Genomic DNA, 13,025 nt, shown 5'->3' with positions numbered 1-13,025 from the left:
AATGTGACAAAGAATTTGAAAGTCTTGAATATTGGGCAAGCACATGAAACTCAACATATCCAATTTATGAATTTTCCTCACCATATTGTTCCCACTCCTCTTCTCTATTTCTGTTCAAGTCACCACCAACTTACCAGTTATCTAGGTCCAAATTGGGAGCCATCTTTGATTTTTCCCTCTTTTGAATTTCACATCTAATCAACTGCTTTGATTGTTGTGTGATTAGAATCTGTTACCCTAAAAAAATAATGATTCCCAGCACCCCACTCTCTTCCTGTTGTTATGTGCTGCTGTAGACAGGATATAAATTCTGTGGAGTTCCATCTCTCGCTCTCTTCTCTTCCTGTGGTGGCAGTTGTAGATGCTGGGTTTTTGAGCAGGTAGAAAAACTTAGTCATGTGGTTCTATTTTGTTAGATAATAAAATTTATAAAACATAATACTTGAAGTATTGAACATTAATTAAAATCCTACATTGCTATGGTTGTTTGTGTTGATTCTACTGGGACAGTATCTCAAATCTCCCCCCTCCTCTCAGATCTCCTCATCTTGCCTTTTATACAGTATGGCAATAGTTTTCTGATCAATGCTCCTGCCTTCTGGTCTCTCAGCTCTCCAAGTTATCCTTAATACCACTGCCCAATTCTAATTGTCCTTAAAGGCCATTCTGCTTTTCTCCCCAAAAATGTTAAAATGGGTATCTTACATCTATTTCTGAAAAGCTGTGCATTGTAATAGAAAGAACATTGAGTTTGGAATCTGGATACCAGAATTTGAATCCTCACCTGGGCACCTGCTAGCTATAGGAGCTTGGATAAATTCCTTCTCTTCTCTGGAGATTTATTTCCCAATGTATAAAAGATACAGTTTGGACAAGATGTTCTGTAAACTCATCTCAACTCTTATGAGTTTACCTTTCTCTTCCTGCCCATTACTCTGACCAAATACAAATAAATATAAACCCTCATTATTTTCCATCTGAATTTTTTTTTTGTAGTCTCCTTTCTGGTCTTTCTGCCTCTAGTCTTTCCTCAGATCCATGTCCTTCACCTTTTTTTCCCCAAATGCTCTAGGCATTGGCATTCATGATAATGATTACTATCTCCTATGGGAAAAGCTAAGGTTTGCTAAAGGAAATAGTGTTACTTGTTCTGGACAAGAAGAAAAATGACAGAACCATCCTTGACCGATTCATTTTTTAGAATTAAGTTATCTAGTCTATAATCATCAATCTTGTCTTCTAAGGTTTTCTTTGAATATAACTTTTATTGTACTGTGATCAGCATAAGATATATATATAGAGAGAAGATATATATCAAAGGCATATTATATAAAGTATTATATAATACTTCTCTTTTTTGCATTTGTTTGTGAGCTTTTTATGCCCTAATGTATGATCAATTTTGTAATCATGCCACACACAGTTCAGAAATACGTATGCTGTTTCTATTCCTATTCAATCATCACCAGAGGTCCTTTATATCTGACTTTTATAAAATTATACTCAAGTCCCTATCCTCTTTCTCTTCTTTTTTTCTTTGGAATATTTTTCTAGGTCTGAAAGGAGTACATTAAGGTCCTTTACTATTGTAGCTTTACTCTTTCTCTCAATATTTGTTTAATTTTTCCTTTATGTATTTAGATGTTATGCCACTTGATACATATTTATTATTACATTGGTGTGGTAATTCATTATCTTTCATAACTTTCAGTGTAATGTAATTTCCCTGATTATTTTATTCTAAATTAATTTCATTTTTGTTGTTAGCTTTTCTCAGATCATGATTGCTCCCCTGCTAATCACATACCCTAGAGTCAAATTCTTCCTTTAAATGTCTTTTCTTAATTTATCAGAAAAAGGTGCCCTCCTGAGAGTCTGAACACCTCCCCCCTGGCATACCACCACAGGCCACCTGAAAGAGCCTTATTCTTTGAAGGAAGAGAGAGGCTACTTACCAATCACATTTATAATGATGTCCTCAGAGATTGACAAGTTGGTCACTTTGTTCCTTGTCCAACATGTATACTTTCCTGAATGTTCCCAGGATGCAGAGGTGATGATATAACTGCTTCCTGAATATACAGACCCCAAAGTGTCATTGACATGCCATTCATACTGGGCAGCTGGATAAGATAGTGCCTGACACTCTAATGTTAGTGGGTCATTGAATCGGAGCTTAATCTCCCCACTCTCAGGCCTTGGAAATATCTCAATGTGGCTTGGTCCATCTGTGTAAAGACAAATAAAGATGAGATCTAAGTCATTGATAGGGAAAGAATTGGAGAGGGAGGCTAGGTGGCTCAGTGGATTGAGAACCAGGTCTAGAAACTCAAAGCCCAGGCCTCAGATACTTCCTGCCTGTGTGACCCTGGGCAAGTCACTTGACCCCCTAGACTTTACCACTCTTCTGCCTTGGAACCACTACACAGTATTGACTCCAAGATGGAAGGTGAAGGTTTTTAATTAAAAAAAAAAGAAAGAAAGAGGAGTCGAGGAGGGAGAAGACTCCGAGTTACTCACAGATCACAGTCAGAGTGAGGGGGTCACTTCTATTGGAACTGATTGGATTTGAGGCTTGACATTGATAGGATCCAGTATCTTCCCTCTTCACCCTCAGGATGGTGAGAGTCTGGTTATTTCTGGACAAGCTCATTCTCTCATTGAGTGACAGGGGCTGGTTATTGGAGAACCACAGAATGTTTTCTTCCTTGTTTTCTGTGCTACATGTAAAGAATACAGAGTCATTCTCTCTGTTGTTGGTGCTGTTGACAGCAATGTTGGGTTTGGCAACTTCATCTGTAGAAGGAAAGAGAGGAGACTTGTGTGAATAACTAGCCTGTGTATTCACCAGGATGAAAAGGGAAAAACCTGCCCAAACCTCAAACCCAAACTTCCATTACACATATATGAGGTTAGGCCCTGACATCATGGCACTATGCCAGAAAAGAAAAGGAAGCCGCCCCCCCCCCCCCCCCATTATTCTCTGTTCCTCAGTTAGCAGGAACTTAATTTCTAGAGCACTTCAGAAACTTAAACTCTTCCCCACTACTGGCTGCAGGAAGTAGTTAGTTCACATATTATTCTTACCCTGGGCCAAGTTTTAGATCCATATTCTGACACTTACCTCCCCTGAGCCTCTCTCTTCATCTCTAAAATGAGGGAGCTGGACTATTTAGCCTCTAGGTTCCTTTCCTCTCTAAGTACATGATGCTAAAGCTCTTCTACCCTTTACTGGAAAAGAGCCTGGTTTCATATCAAGTACATTTTCATGGCATTTTTTTTAAAGCCTCACCTTCCATCTTGGAATCAATACTGTGTATTGGCTCCAAGGCAGAAGAGTGGTAAGGGCTAGGCAATGGGGGTCAAGTGACTTGCCCAGGGCCACACAGCTGGGAAGTGTCTGAGGCCAGATTTGAACCCAAGACCTCCCGTCTCTAGGCCTGGCTCTAAATCCACTGAGCCACCCAGCTGCCCCCTTTCATGGCATTTTTTATCACAGTGTGGAAAACATATGGATGCAAATGTGAATCTCTGTGTGTGAAAAGAGGCAAAGTTTAAATTGTCCTTCCTGTCATCAGTATTTCTCTAAAAAAGGGGATGAGAGCCAGCCACATTATCAGAACTTGCACTGCAACCAAGACCAAAAGTTCCCTGCGGGCTCATAACGCCAAGTGAAATGGAGGAAGGAAAGGACACGAGTTTAAGGGGAAGTCATTGAAGCTGTGGTCCTAAAAGTTGGAAGAGGAAAAGGGTTGTGGGTATCCGGTACAGAAAAGAATGATTGCACAACAGCTCACTCACATGCTTTTTTGTACCTAAAAAAAAGACTTTCTCTACATAGGATCCTATGAAATGGAAAGATTATCCAGTTTTCTGGATAAAGAAACTGAGGATCACAAAGAAGGGGCACCTGGGCTGGCACAAACGAGTCAAGATTCTACCCTTGTTTAATGATTCTGAGCTCAAGGCTTTTCCCACCATAGCACATTGTGCCATGGGACCCAGGAAGGCAAAATATCACTTATCTTTGTTTCTTTAATGCCAGCAAATTGGAGATCCCCACACAAAACTGAAAGCTGGTTCCAGATACTCACCAGAGATTGTGACATTGATGTCATTGGTGCTATAGAAGCCAGTGCATGAGTTGGATGGATTACAGGTTTAGGTTCCAGTGTGATTCAGAGACACATAAGAAATAGGAAGTTTGGGTGCTAAAATTAGAAGATGAATTCTGTGCCTTTTTTATCGATCCTATTTACATTTAATTGATTTTGCCCTGTAACTGCCCAAGTCATGATTCTTTGTCTTTGTCTTTGAACTTAGTTCAGAAGTTCAGCTATCTAAAATGAGTCAACTTTAGAAATCCAGTTCTCCTGTTAACCAGTGTTCTATTCTTGTATCAAGGCAATCTGTTACACTTAAAGGATTCAGGTGGACACCAGGGAGTCTGGTCTGGCATCTTTACCCGACCAAGGATGTCTTGTTTATTATCCAAAGAAGTCTCGTTTGCTATCTCTGACCTTGAAGGTGATACTGGACTAAACAGTGAACATTTCTTAATCACAGAAGGGAAGGAAGGACAGGGTTGTCTGCTAGCCCTCAATCCCAATTTCTATCTAGTCATATTTACTTGTATCTATGATGCTAGCCTTCTTATTATCTGTACTCCTTATAGCTACTCCTCATAGCTGCCCCTCTCATTTGGGGACATGGTTTTTTCTGGGGAAACTCAGATCCTCCTTATCGTTAAGTTCATGTTTTATTATTAAATTGATCATTCTAGGACTTCTGTGTCTCGGTCTACCTTAATTTTAATTATTATAGTGTGGAGCTCACCAAGTTTCCATTGATAAGTGAAGTGTATTGAGCAGGTGGATAAGAGTCAGAAGAGCAGAACAACTCAAGAGCTGGCCCTCAAGTTAATGAGGGTGTGTGAGGACAATCATGCCAGTGTCTGCGACATTTGTAGCAAAGCACATGAGTCCATATTGAGATAAAGACAGAGAGAAGGGGAATCTCCTATTCTATAACCCATCACAAGGGACCACAGTGTCTTCTTGAGACTATTGATATTCTCCTCATGAGATCCCTCTCTAGAGCAAGATCTTCCCTTTCGTGGCAATGGAAGCCTTGGGGTGACTAGGCAACCTGATGATGGCAGGCACTAGGACTAGCAATCTTTTAACTCTTAGCGAGTAGACAGTCTAGACTTGAACTCTTCTGGGCCCAGTTGGCCAAAGAGTGGCAATGACTATTCCTACCCTCAACCATGATCTTTTTTACATATCAACTTTTTTTAACCCTTACCTTCCATCTTGGAGTCAATACTGTGTATTGGTTCTAAGACAGAAGAGTGGTCAGGGCTAGGCAATGGGGGTTAAGTGACTTGCCCAGGTCACATAGCTGGGAAGTGTCTGAGGCTAGATTTGAACCCAGGACCTCCCATCTCTAGGCCTGGCTCTCCATTCATTGAGCTACCCAATTGCCCCCATAGCAGGCTCTCTCTCTTTCTTTCTCTCTCTCTCTCTCTTTTTTTTAATCCTTACCTTCTATCTTAGAATCAATACTGGGTATTGGTTCCAAGGCAGAAGAATGGTAAGGGCTAGGCAATGGAGGTGAAGTGACTTGCCCAGGGTCACACAGCTGGGAAATGTATGAGGCCAGATTGGAACCTAGGACCTTCTGCCTCTAGGCTTGGCTCTCAATCCACTGAGCCACCTCGCTGCTGCCCCCATATTGACTTTTAAATAACTCGGGGCAGGCAAATTTCAGGAACAAATTGCCTTCCTCAGGCATAACTGGAGGGTGCAGGTTCCATAAGGAGCCCTCAGTTCCATAACGAGTCTTTCTAGTTTCATAGTATGGCCTGGAAAAGTTGGGAGGAGGAGGAAGGAAGTTACCTCTCAAATCCTGACTGCCCCCTCCCAACCATCTTTATCTTCCAGGGGTTCCTAGATTCACAGTCTTTCGAAAGGATGCTAACTAGGCTTGGGTCTTGGACAATGCAAGAGAAAATTAGTGAGTGTCAGGCTGACAACCCTCCTTAAACACTCTTCTTTCTGCCTCCTGCCCTCAGACTTCCCACAGTTAATTAGGAGCCTCTAAGAGGTTCTTGCCTTAGCCTAACCTCTTAAAGGGATGTAGACCTTTGTGGTGTAAAAATTAAATTATATATATAATAATAAAATTATTATATTTCATGAGGTTTATTAAAGATCATTAGAAATCAAGAAATAAAGAGGAAAGAAAATAAAACCACGTGCCCATGGCTGATTAGCCCATTTAAAATCCCTGTGCTTAGCTTACCACCATAGTTGCTGCATTATGCAAGAAGAGAGAACGTGGGAGGTGTTACTGCCAGTTAAATATCAATAATGTGATCTTGCCAATGTGGAGATGTGGGAGAGATTATAGGGAATTCTGGGAAATACCAAGGACTTCTGGGGAATGAAGTCTAAGATTCAAAATCTCCATTTATACAGTGGCCAAGGTAGGATTGCAAAGGATCCCTGGGCAAATGTTAGGCAGAGCTGCTCTTCTCAACCCACCTTGGCCCTGCCTAACTTGGAACTCCAAATAGTTCCTGGGGCTAATCACTCCTAGACTGCTCCTCCTGGGGCTCCTTCTTCTAGGGGTGAGTGATGTCTTTGATTCTCTCTGCTCTGGTGGGTAAGGAGCTTAGGGGAAGCCTCAGAGAGAGGGAGGGTGACTTCATAGCCCATGGGAAGGCCAACACTTACCATACACTCTCAATTGTCCTTGTGCTATTACAGCTATCACACCTCTGGAATCAACAATTTGTACAATGTAGAGCTCAGTGTCACTGAGGGTGAGGTTGGGAATGAGCAAAAAGCCATTGGGGTATACCTTCTCCCGGATATCTGCTGGAATCTGCATTCTAGAAGGGACACTGTAGCTAATGATCTTGTTGGAGTCCTCTGTTGTCTTTCTGTACCAATTATAGCTGAGAGCCTGCTCTGAGAATCCATGGATTGTCAAGGTGACGTTGCTTCCCATTCTCCCATAGGGTGGACTTGGCACAACACTGACAGAAGCACCTTTGGCAGATATTGGCTTGATCCAGAAGCTTAGGATGGAGACTGAGAGAGAAGGAAAGAAGCAGAGGTCAGCAGGGTCCCCCAGCCCTCCTAAGAGACCCTGAGTTGTCCTAAGGTAAGAGTGAGGGCTGTTAAGTCAGCCCCAAAGTCTGCTGGGACCTCAGTGGGGTATGCTTAAAGGGGATTCCTTTGTCTATACTGTCTATCCTAGTCTCCATAGAAGATTTGAGAGTTTGGTCTGTGTGTAAAGAGAAGAATGAATTTCTTCTTCTCAGGGTGGGATTCCATTAGAGATAGAAAACTTCTTTAGGAGTACAGAATGGACATTTTGTTATTGCCATAGTCCCAAAGGGTTGAGAGAACTCTTAGCTCAAAGAAAGCAAACCATTAGGCTATCCTACCTCCTTCTCTCCCCTGACCTTTACAAGTCAGAAGAGTCACTCCTAAGGACATAGCTACCTCTTTATAATCTCCCCACCCCCACCCCCCAGCCTGTGAAACTGGTGATGAAGCCCATACTGTGATGGGGCTCCTGCTAAGTAATATCATTTTCTAATTGGCTAGACTTTTGCTGCTAGATAGTAATTTCCACCCCCAGACCATGGGGTATGGAACACAGTGGGTGGTGGTTTGCATCAGGAATCTGTAAAATGCTTGTATCTATACCCATGTGTTAGGCATCACCATTAGGGCATGACCCTTTCTCGTGAGAAAGATTAATCCTTGCTTCTGTTCATTTAAATGTTCTCTATTTCTTTGAGACGCTTGTCTCATACAGTCTGAATACATTTGAAGCTCCCTACTGTTACAGTTAAAAGAGTGGTTGGTTAAATTGTGACCGCGAAAATATGGTTTCAAGACTCTGAATTGCCAAAACTGTAAAGATAATTTTTAGTGTCTTGATTTTATATTAAAAATAAAGCGGTCACCATGGGAAAATTCCCAAATATGAAATATACCCAAGTCAGCTGGGTTTTATGGAGATTTTAATGAATACAAATAAGGAATTAAGGAACGGGAGAGAGAGACAGAGTAAGAGGGAACAGTAGGAAAGAGCCTAGGCCAGCCTAGACTTAAGCCTTAAGAGAGACCAGTCAGTCTTTAATCCACTCACCACAAGATTGTCCCAAGCAAGATTCTAGTGTTCAGAGAGACCATCCAGTTCACCTTTTCAGCTCAACTACCTCCCAGTTTAACTCAGGCAGCTGAACTTACTTCAGGGGCCAACAGAGGCCCAGCCTCCAATTCAGCTTTGGCAAGCTGAACTCCTTTTAGAGACCTTTCTGACCTCCTTTTAAAGAGAATTTTCTCCTATGTCACCTCCCCTAAGTTTTCACATCGACCAATCACAGTAGACGTTTTCCAAAGAACTGACCATTCTTAATTCACACCTGAGTAGACTAAAACTTTTGAGTAATTCACACCTGAGTAGACTAATCTTGTTATCACCTTCTCTGGGTAGACTAAAACCTCACACCTCTTGCTAAGCTTGCTTGAACTTTTAGTGATTAATTTGACCTTCATAGGTACTTAGCACCTTTTTGTATTAGATCTAAAAATAGACCCAGCTTAAGATTTTTAGCTTTACTTTAAGTTTGTTCATTGTTCAATCAGGTGTTTACAACTTTATCTTCCCCTAAAGTATGCCTAAGTATGGGTGGAGTAATGTTAGAGTTCCCACCTACATTCCTGACCAAAGTCCCTTCATTGTTTTAAAATGGGGAATGGTCTTAACCAATTCTTCTGAAGTAGAGTCTGAGAAATTTTAAGATTCACACTCCATGGACTTGATTTAGAAAAGCTTGCCAGTATGGCAGGCAAGACGTGATTTAAGAGAGAAATCAGGTCTTGGACCTCGGTAGGAATCACTAAATCAAATGGCCTCAATTTACAGATAAAGAAACTGAGACCAAGACAAACTAGCAGATGTGACCAATATTAGAACCAAAGAACCAAAGGAAGCACTCGAGCCTAGCTCTTTTGGCTCTAAACCCAGGCAGGCATGTCCCATGGAAACCCTGGGGGAATTTGAAGGCTGACAGAGGTTTGCTCTCAAACAGCCCTGAGAGGAAGGTGGTATTTGATCCAGGTGAATACTAGTGAAGGTCACAAAGCTAGTCAAACATCCCAGATCACCTCTAATTGTAAACACTCCCTTAGTTTCTTCAAAGATTACTCAGGTCAAAGACTTATGGGAAATCTTTCCAAAATAGTTGCCCTGAGTCTCAAGGATATGGATTGATGGCCCTGAGCTGCTGCTACTTCCTCCTCTGTCCCTGGCTCAGGGATGACTCCCTCTCATCAGGTCTGCTATTACCCTCTCAGATGGAGATATCCTCTGAAACTGTTCTCCCTGAACTCATTTGTCTCTATCTGGGCCAGAGTCTCTCAAAGTTCCTCTCCCCTCATGGGTCCCAACAGAGCTGGCGTCTCACCTGTAATCAGAAGCCTCTTCAAGGGCTGTCCCCAGCGTGGAGAAGCGTTGAGGGATGCTCCACCAGACTGTGCTGCCCACTGCATGTGACTTCTTCTCTCCTTCCCAACAATGTCCACTTTTCCTTCTTGAGCTGTGACTCCCCAGTGCAGACCCTGGAAGTGCCTCTCCTGGGGCTTAGGCTCAAGGCTGTCCCTGCTCTGTCTCTGTTCTCTTCTTCTCCTTCTTCTTCTTCAAGCAGAGGTCTCTCTCTTCAAGGCTGGAGCTCTTCCAACAGCAAGAATCAGCAATGACTAAGTCAGATGGTGAACTTTAATTTTAGTTTCCTCTGGAACATTTGAATTCCCCATCTCCCAATCACAAAGGCCCCAGCAGGTTTCCTTTTATTTTTCTATGACTTCACATCCTGCTCCCTCTGACACAGATTCAGTCCATGCTTAGTCGGCTCTTGCTACCTCTCTGGTAGCACATAGCTCCTGGCTCCATCTACTCAGAAAATTGGTGGGAGGTGTGCTGGTGGTACAGGGCCTTCTAGAGGGGCGATGGAGCTGCATTGAAGGGAACTTTGTGATGAGTCCTCTTTTTCCTTTGCTCAGTGATTGCTGGATATTCCCTATCCAGAGACCAGTAGATTTTTCTGAACGCCAGGCTGCAGGTATGAGGGGGTAGGCTGTTCTGCAGAACAACCCAAGACCATGGACAAAGCCCTGGTATCCAGAGAGGGGGAGAGCTGAGAGTTTGTCCAGTAGAGGCTGGGACTGCGCAGCTTTGGAAATTCATGGGTCTGGAACCTGGACTAGATCAGCTTAGTCAGCTTCAATCAGCAACTTGAGTTCAACAGTTGTTCCTTTTTTTCTCATGCCTTCAGCATTTTTAGAAATTTCACTTATGGGAAATCTTTCCAAAATAGTTGCACAGTATAACCGGATGGTGCCAAGTAGTCCATTCTTCTAACAGACTTAGCTACATCTTGGGTCAGACCAAAAGTTCCTCAGAGTTCCAGAGAATATTCCCAAAGGGCAATGGATTCTGGGAAGTGTTTGCAGGACAATTCTAGAGCCTGGCTAGTCTTTTGTGGTGTTGGCACGTGTGTGCTTGATCTGTCAGGGTCTAATTGAATCAAACTGAAGGAGGAACAAAGACTCAGGGAAAGGGAAGAATAGGTTGGGGAAAAAGAAGTGTCAACCTGAAAATAAAGAGGACCCCCAAAGGAGCACGGAGGGTTTTTAATCAGGGCGCATTGTTCCTGTCACCACACAAAAGGGGGCCCACTCTGAGGCAGAAGGCAAGGGTGAGTGATCAGAGAGGGCAGCAACAGGGAAAGTGACTAAGGTTTGGTGAGATTATCCACTCTCCAAGTGACACCTGGGAGAAGTGACAGGATCAAAATTAAATCATGGGATCAAATGGAGGACTTTAGGAGGGATACGTTCCAAGAGATACCAGAAGACCGTCTCCAACCATGAGGAGAGTGGGGTGAAGGCAGCCCCTTCCCATGAGTGCATTTGACATTTCCCACCTCCGGGACAAGGCGATCCAGGGAGGCGTCCAGTTGTCTGGCCTGCTGAAGCCCACGCACAACTCGCGAGTCTTGGAGAAGCGCTGCTCTCCTCTGCTTCTTTTTCTGGGTCACGTGGAGCCCAAAAGTGGCCAGGGCTGTCTAATATTGTACTCGTGATCAACCTACACACTTGGCCGTTTTGGGCAAATCTGATCCCGGAAGGCCTTATGATAAAGAATGCTGAACATCCCCAGACACAGAGCGGACGGAATTGGAATGCAGATGGAAGCCTCCTATTTGTCACTTTTGGGGGGAGCTTTGGGGTATGTGTGCGTATTTGGTGGTGTTTGTGAATATTCTCTTACAACAGGACCAGCAGAGACATGCGTTTTGCATAATCCTTCATGCATAACCCACATTAAACTGCTTACCATCTCAGGGAGGCCTGAGGGAAGAGAGGCGGAAGAAGATCAGGATCTTATCATTTCAGAAAACGTGTTAAAATTGCCATTCTATAGACCTGGGAATCGGAAATATATATATTTTTAAAGCAGAGCAAGGAAGCTGCCCTGCATTATCCACCCAGAGATTAGGGCCTTCTTTACGTGGAGGGAAAGCGAGTTAGTCGTGGGCGAGTAAGTCGTGGGCGAGTAAGTGCTGGTTCTCACCCATAGAACCGCAGCTCGGCCCCATCTGTCTGAAGGAATGAGTGTTTTTTCCAGGATGTTATTATTATCCTCCCTCAAATTATTCCTCCCCTGGGCGTTCCAGGCTGCAAAGCAGAGAAGGGCCGGAGAAAGGGCTCGAACTTCTCCACGGAGTGGTGTGTTTTAGGGACTGACTTGTCACAAGGTAAATCTTAAGGCATGAAAAGAGGAAGGGGGCATGCGCAGGGCTTGGGGGAATTTCCCCCCCCCCCCATCCGAGCGCTCTTCCTTCCCTCAATGGCATAATCTCCAGTGCGCATGCGTCCCCTCCCGGACCTGTAGGTCAGCCCTCCTAGATTGTTTGGGAGTTTGGGTGTTCTTTCTGCGGCTGGCCGGATCTTATCTAAGGGGACTAACCTCCTTCGGCTTAGCTCAGGTGTGCCCCGCTCCCGGCAGGCTTGGAAAGGCAGCCAAAGCCTTAAGGCCAAGTCTACGGTCTAATTGGCCACGTCAAATTATTCCTCCCCTGGGCGTTCCAGGCTGCAAAACAGAGAAGGGCCGGAGAAAGGGCTCGAACTTCTCCATGGGGTGGTGTGTTTTAGGGACTGACTTGTCACAAGGTGAATCTTACGGCATGAAAAGAGGAAAGGGGCATGCGCAGGGCTTGGGGGAATTTCCCCACTCCCCATCCGAACGCTCTCCCTTCCTTCAATGGCATAATCTCCAGTGCGCATGCGTTTCCCCCCGGACCTGTAGGTCAGCCCTCCTAGATTGATTGGGAGTTTGGGTGTTCTTTCTGCACCTGGCCGGATCTTATCTAAGGGGGACTAACCTTCGGCTTAGCACAGGTGTCCCCCGCTCCCGGCAGGCTTGGAAGGGCAGCCAAAGCCTTAATGTCGAGTCTACAGTCTAATTGGCCACGTCTGCTAACGAGTAAAAAGCACAGCACCTAAAAGCACCAATTTAAAAAGGATTTCAGAAGCTTTCAAAGCGCATTTTCATGTTCTTTCCTTCTGCACCACCACGTTTAGATGTGACTGATGCGTCCGACTGGAGACTCCGTTCAGCTTAGCCGCGGAGGGAGGCATAGGTCCGCGAGACTTCGGTCCGCGAGACTTCGGTGGGGTCTCTTCCATCCGGCCTGCGGAGCATCCTTGTACGGGTATCTTCCCCATAGACCGTTTGGGAGTTCCAGTTGTGAGGTAGACTGGCTTGGGACTGGGTTCTTGGAAAATGCCTGGGAAACAGGACCGTTGAGATCGCCATGGTTTTGACCGAGTTCCCTGCAGCAGAACAGACAGGGAACCTTGATGGTGAGGGAAAGGAGAGACCTGGGCTCCGGGCGACCATCTTAAAGGATGAAAGGAAAAACTTTTTCAAAAGGC

At 44.2% G+C, this 13,025-nt stretch overlaps 1 protein-coding gene across 1 annotated transcript in view; it reads right to left on the bottom strand.

The window, feature by feature from the left end:
- Positions 1 to 11,377, bottom strand: part of LOC103103217 (uncharacterized) — an 81,780-nt gene extending 70,403 nt beyond the window's left edge. The window contains exons 1-4 of the mRNA XM_056826221.1: positions 9,494 to 11,377; positions 6,741 to 7,100; positions 2,521 to 2,796; positions 1,956 to 2,228 (exon numbers count right to left, since the gene is read on the bottom strand). Coding sequence (XP_056682199.1) covers positions 1,956 to 2,228; positions 2,521 to 2,796; positions 6,741 to 7,100; positions 9,494 to 9,578 — 994 coding nt within the window. The 5' untranslated portion in view covers positions 9,579 to 11,377. The remainder of the gene's footprint in view (positions 1 to 1,955; positions 2,229 to 2,520; positions 2,797 to 6,740; positions 7,101 to 9,493) is intronic.
- Positions 11,378 to 13,025: the final 1,648 nt, after the last annotated feature.

Source organism: Monodelphis domestica, chromosome 4 (assembly GCF_027887165.1).
Source record: "Monodelphis domestica isolate mMonDom1 chromosome 4, mMonDom1.pri, whole genome shotgun sequence".
Taxonomy (NCBI): Eukaryota; Metazoa; Chordata; class Mammalia; order Didelphimorphia; family Didelphidae; genus Monodelphis; species Monodelphis domestica.
Note: the sequence above shows the minus strand (reverse complement) of the source record. Positions and strands in the feature narration are given on the sequence as shown.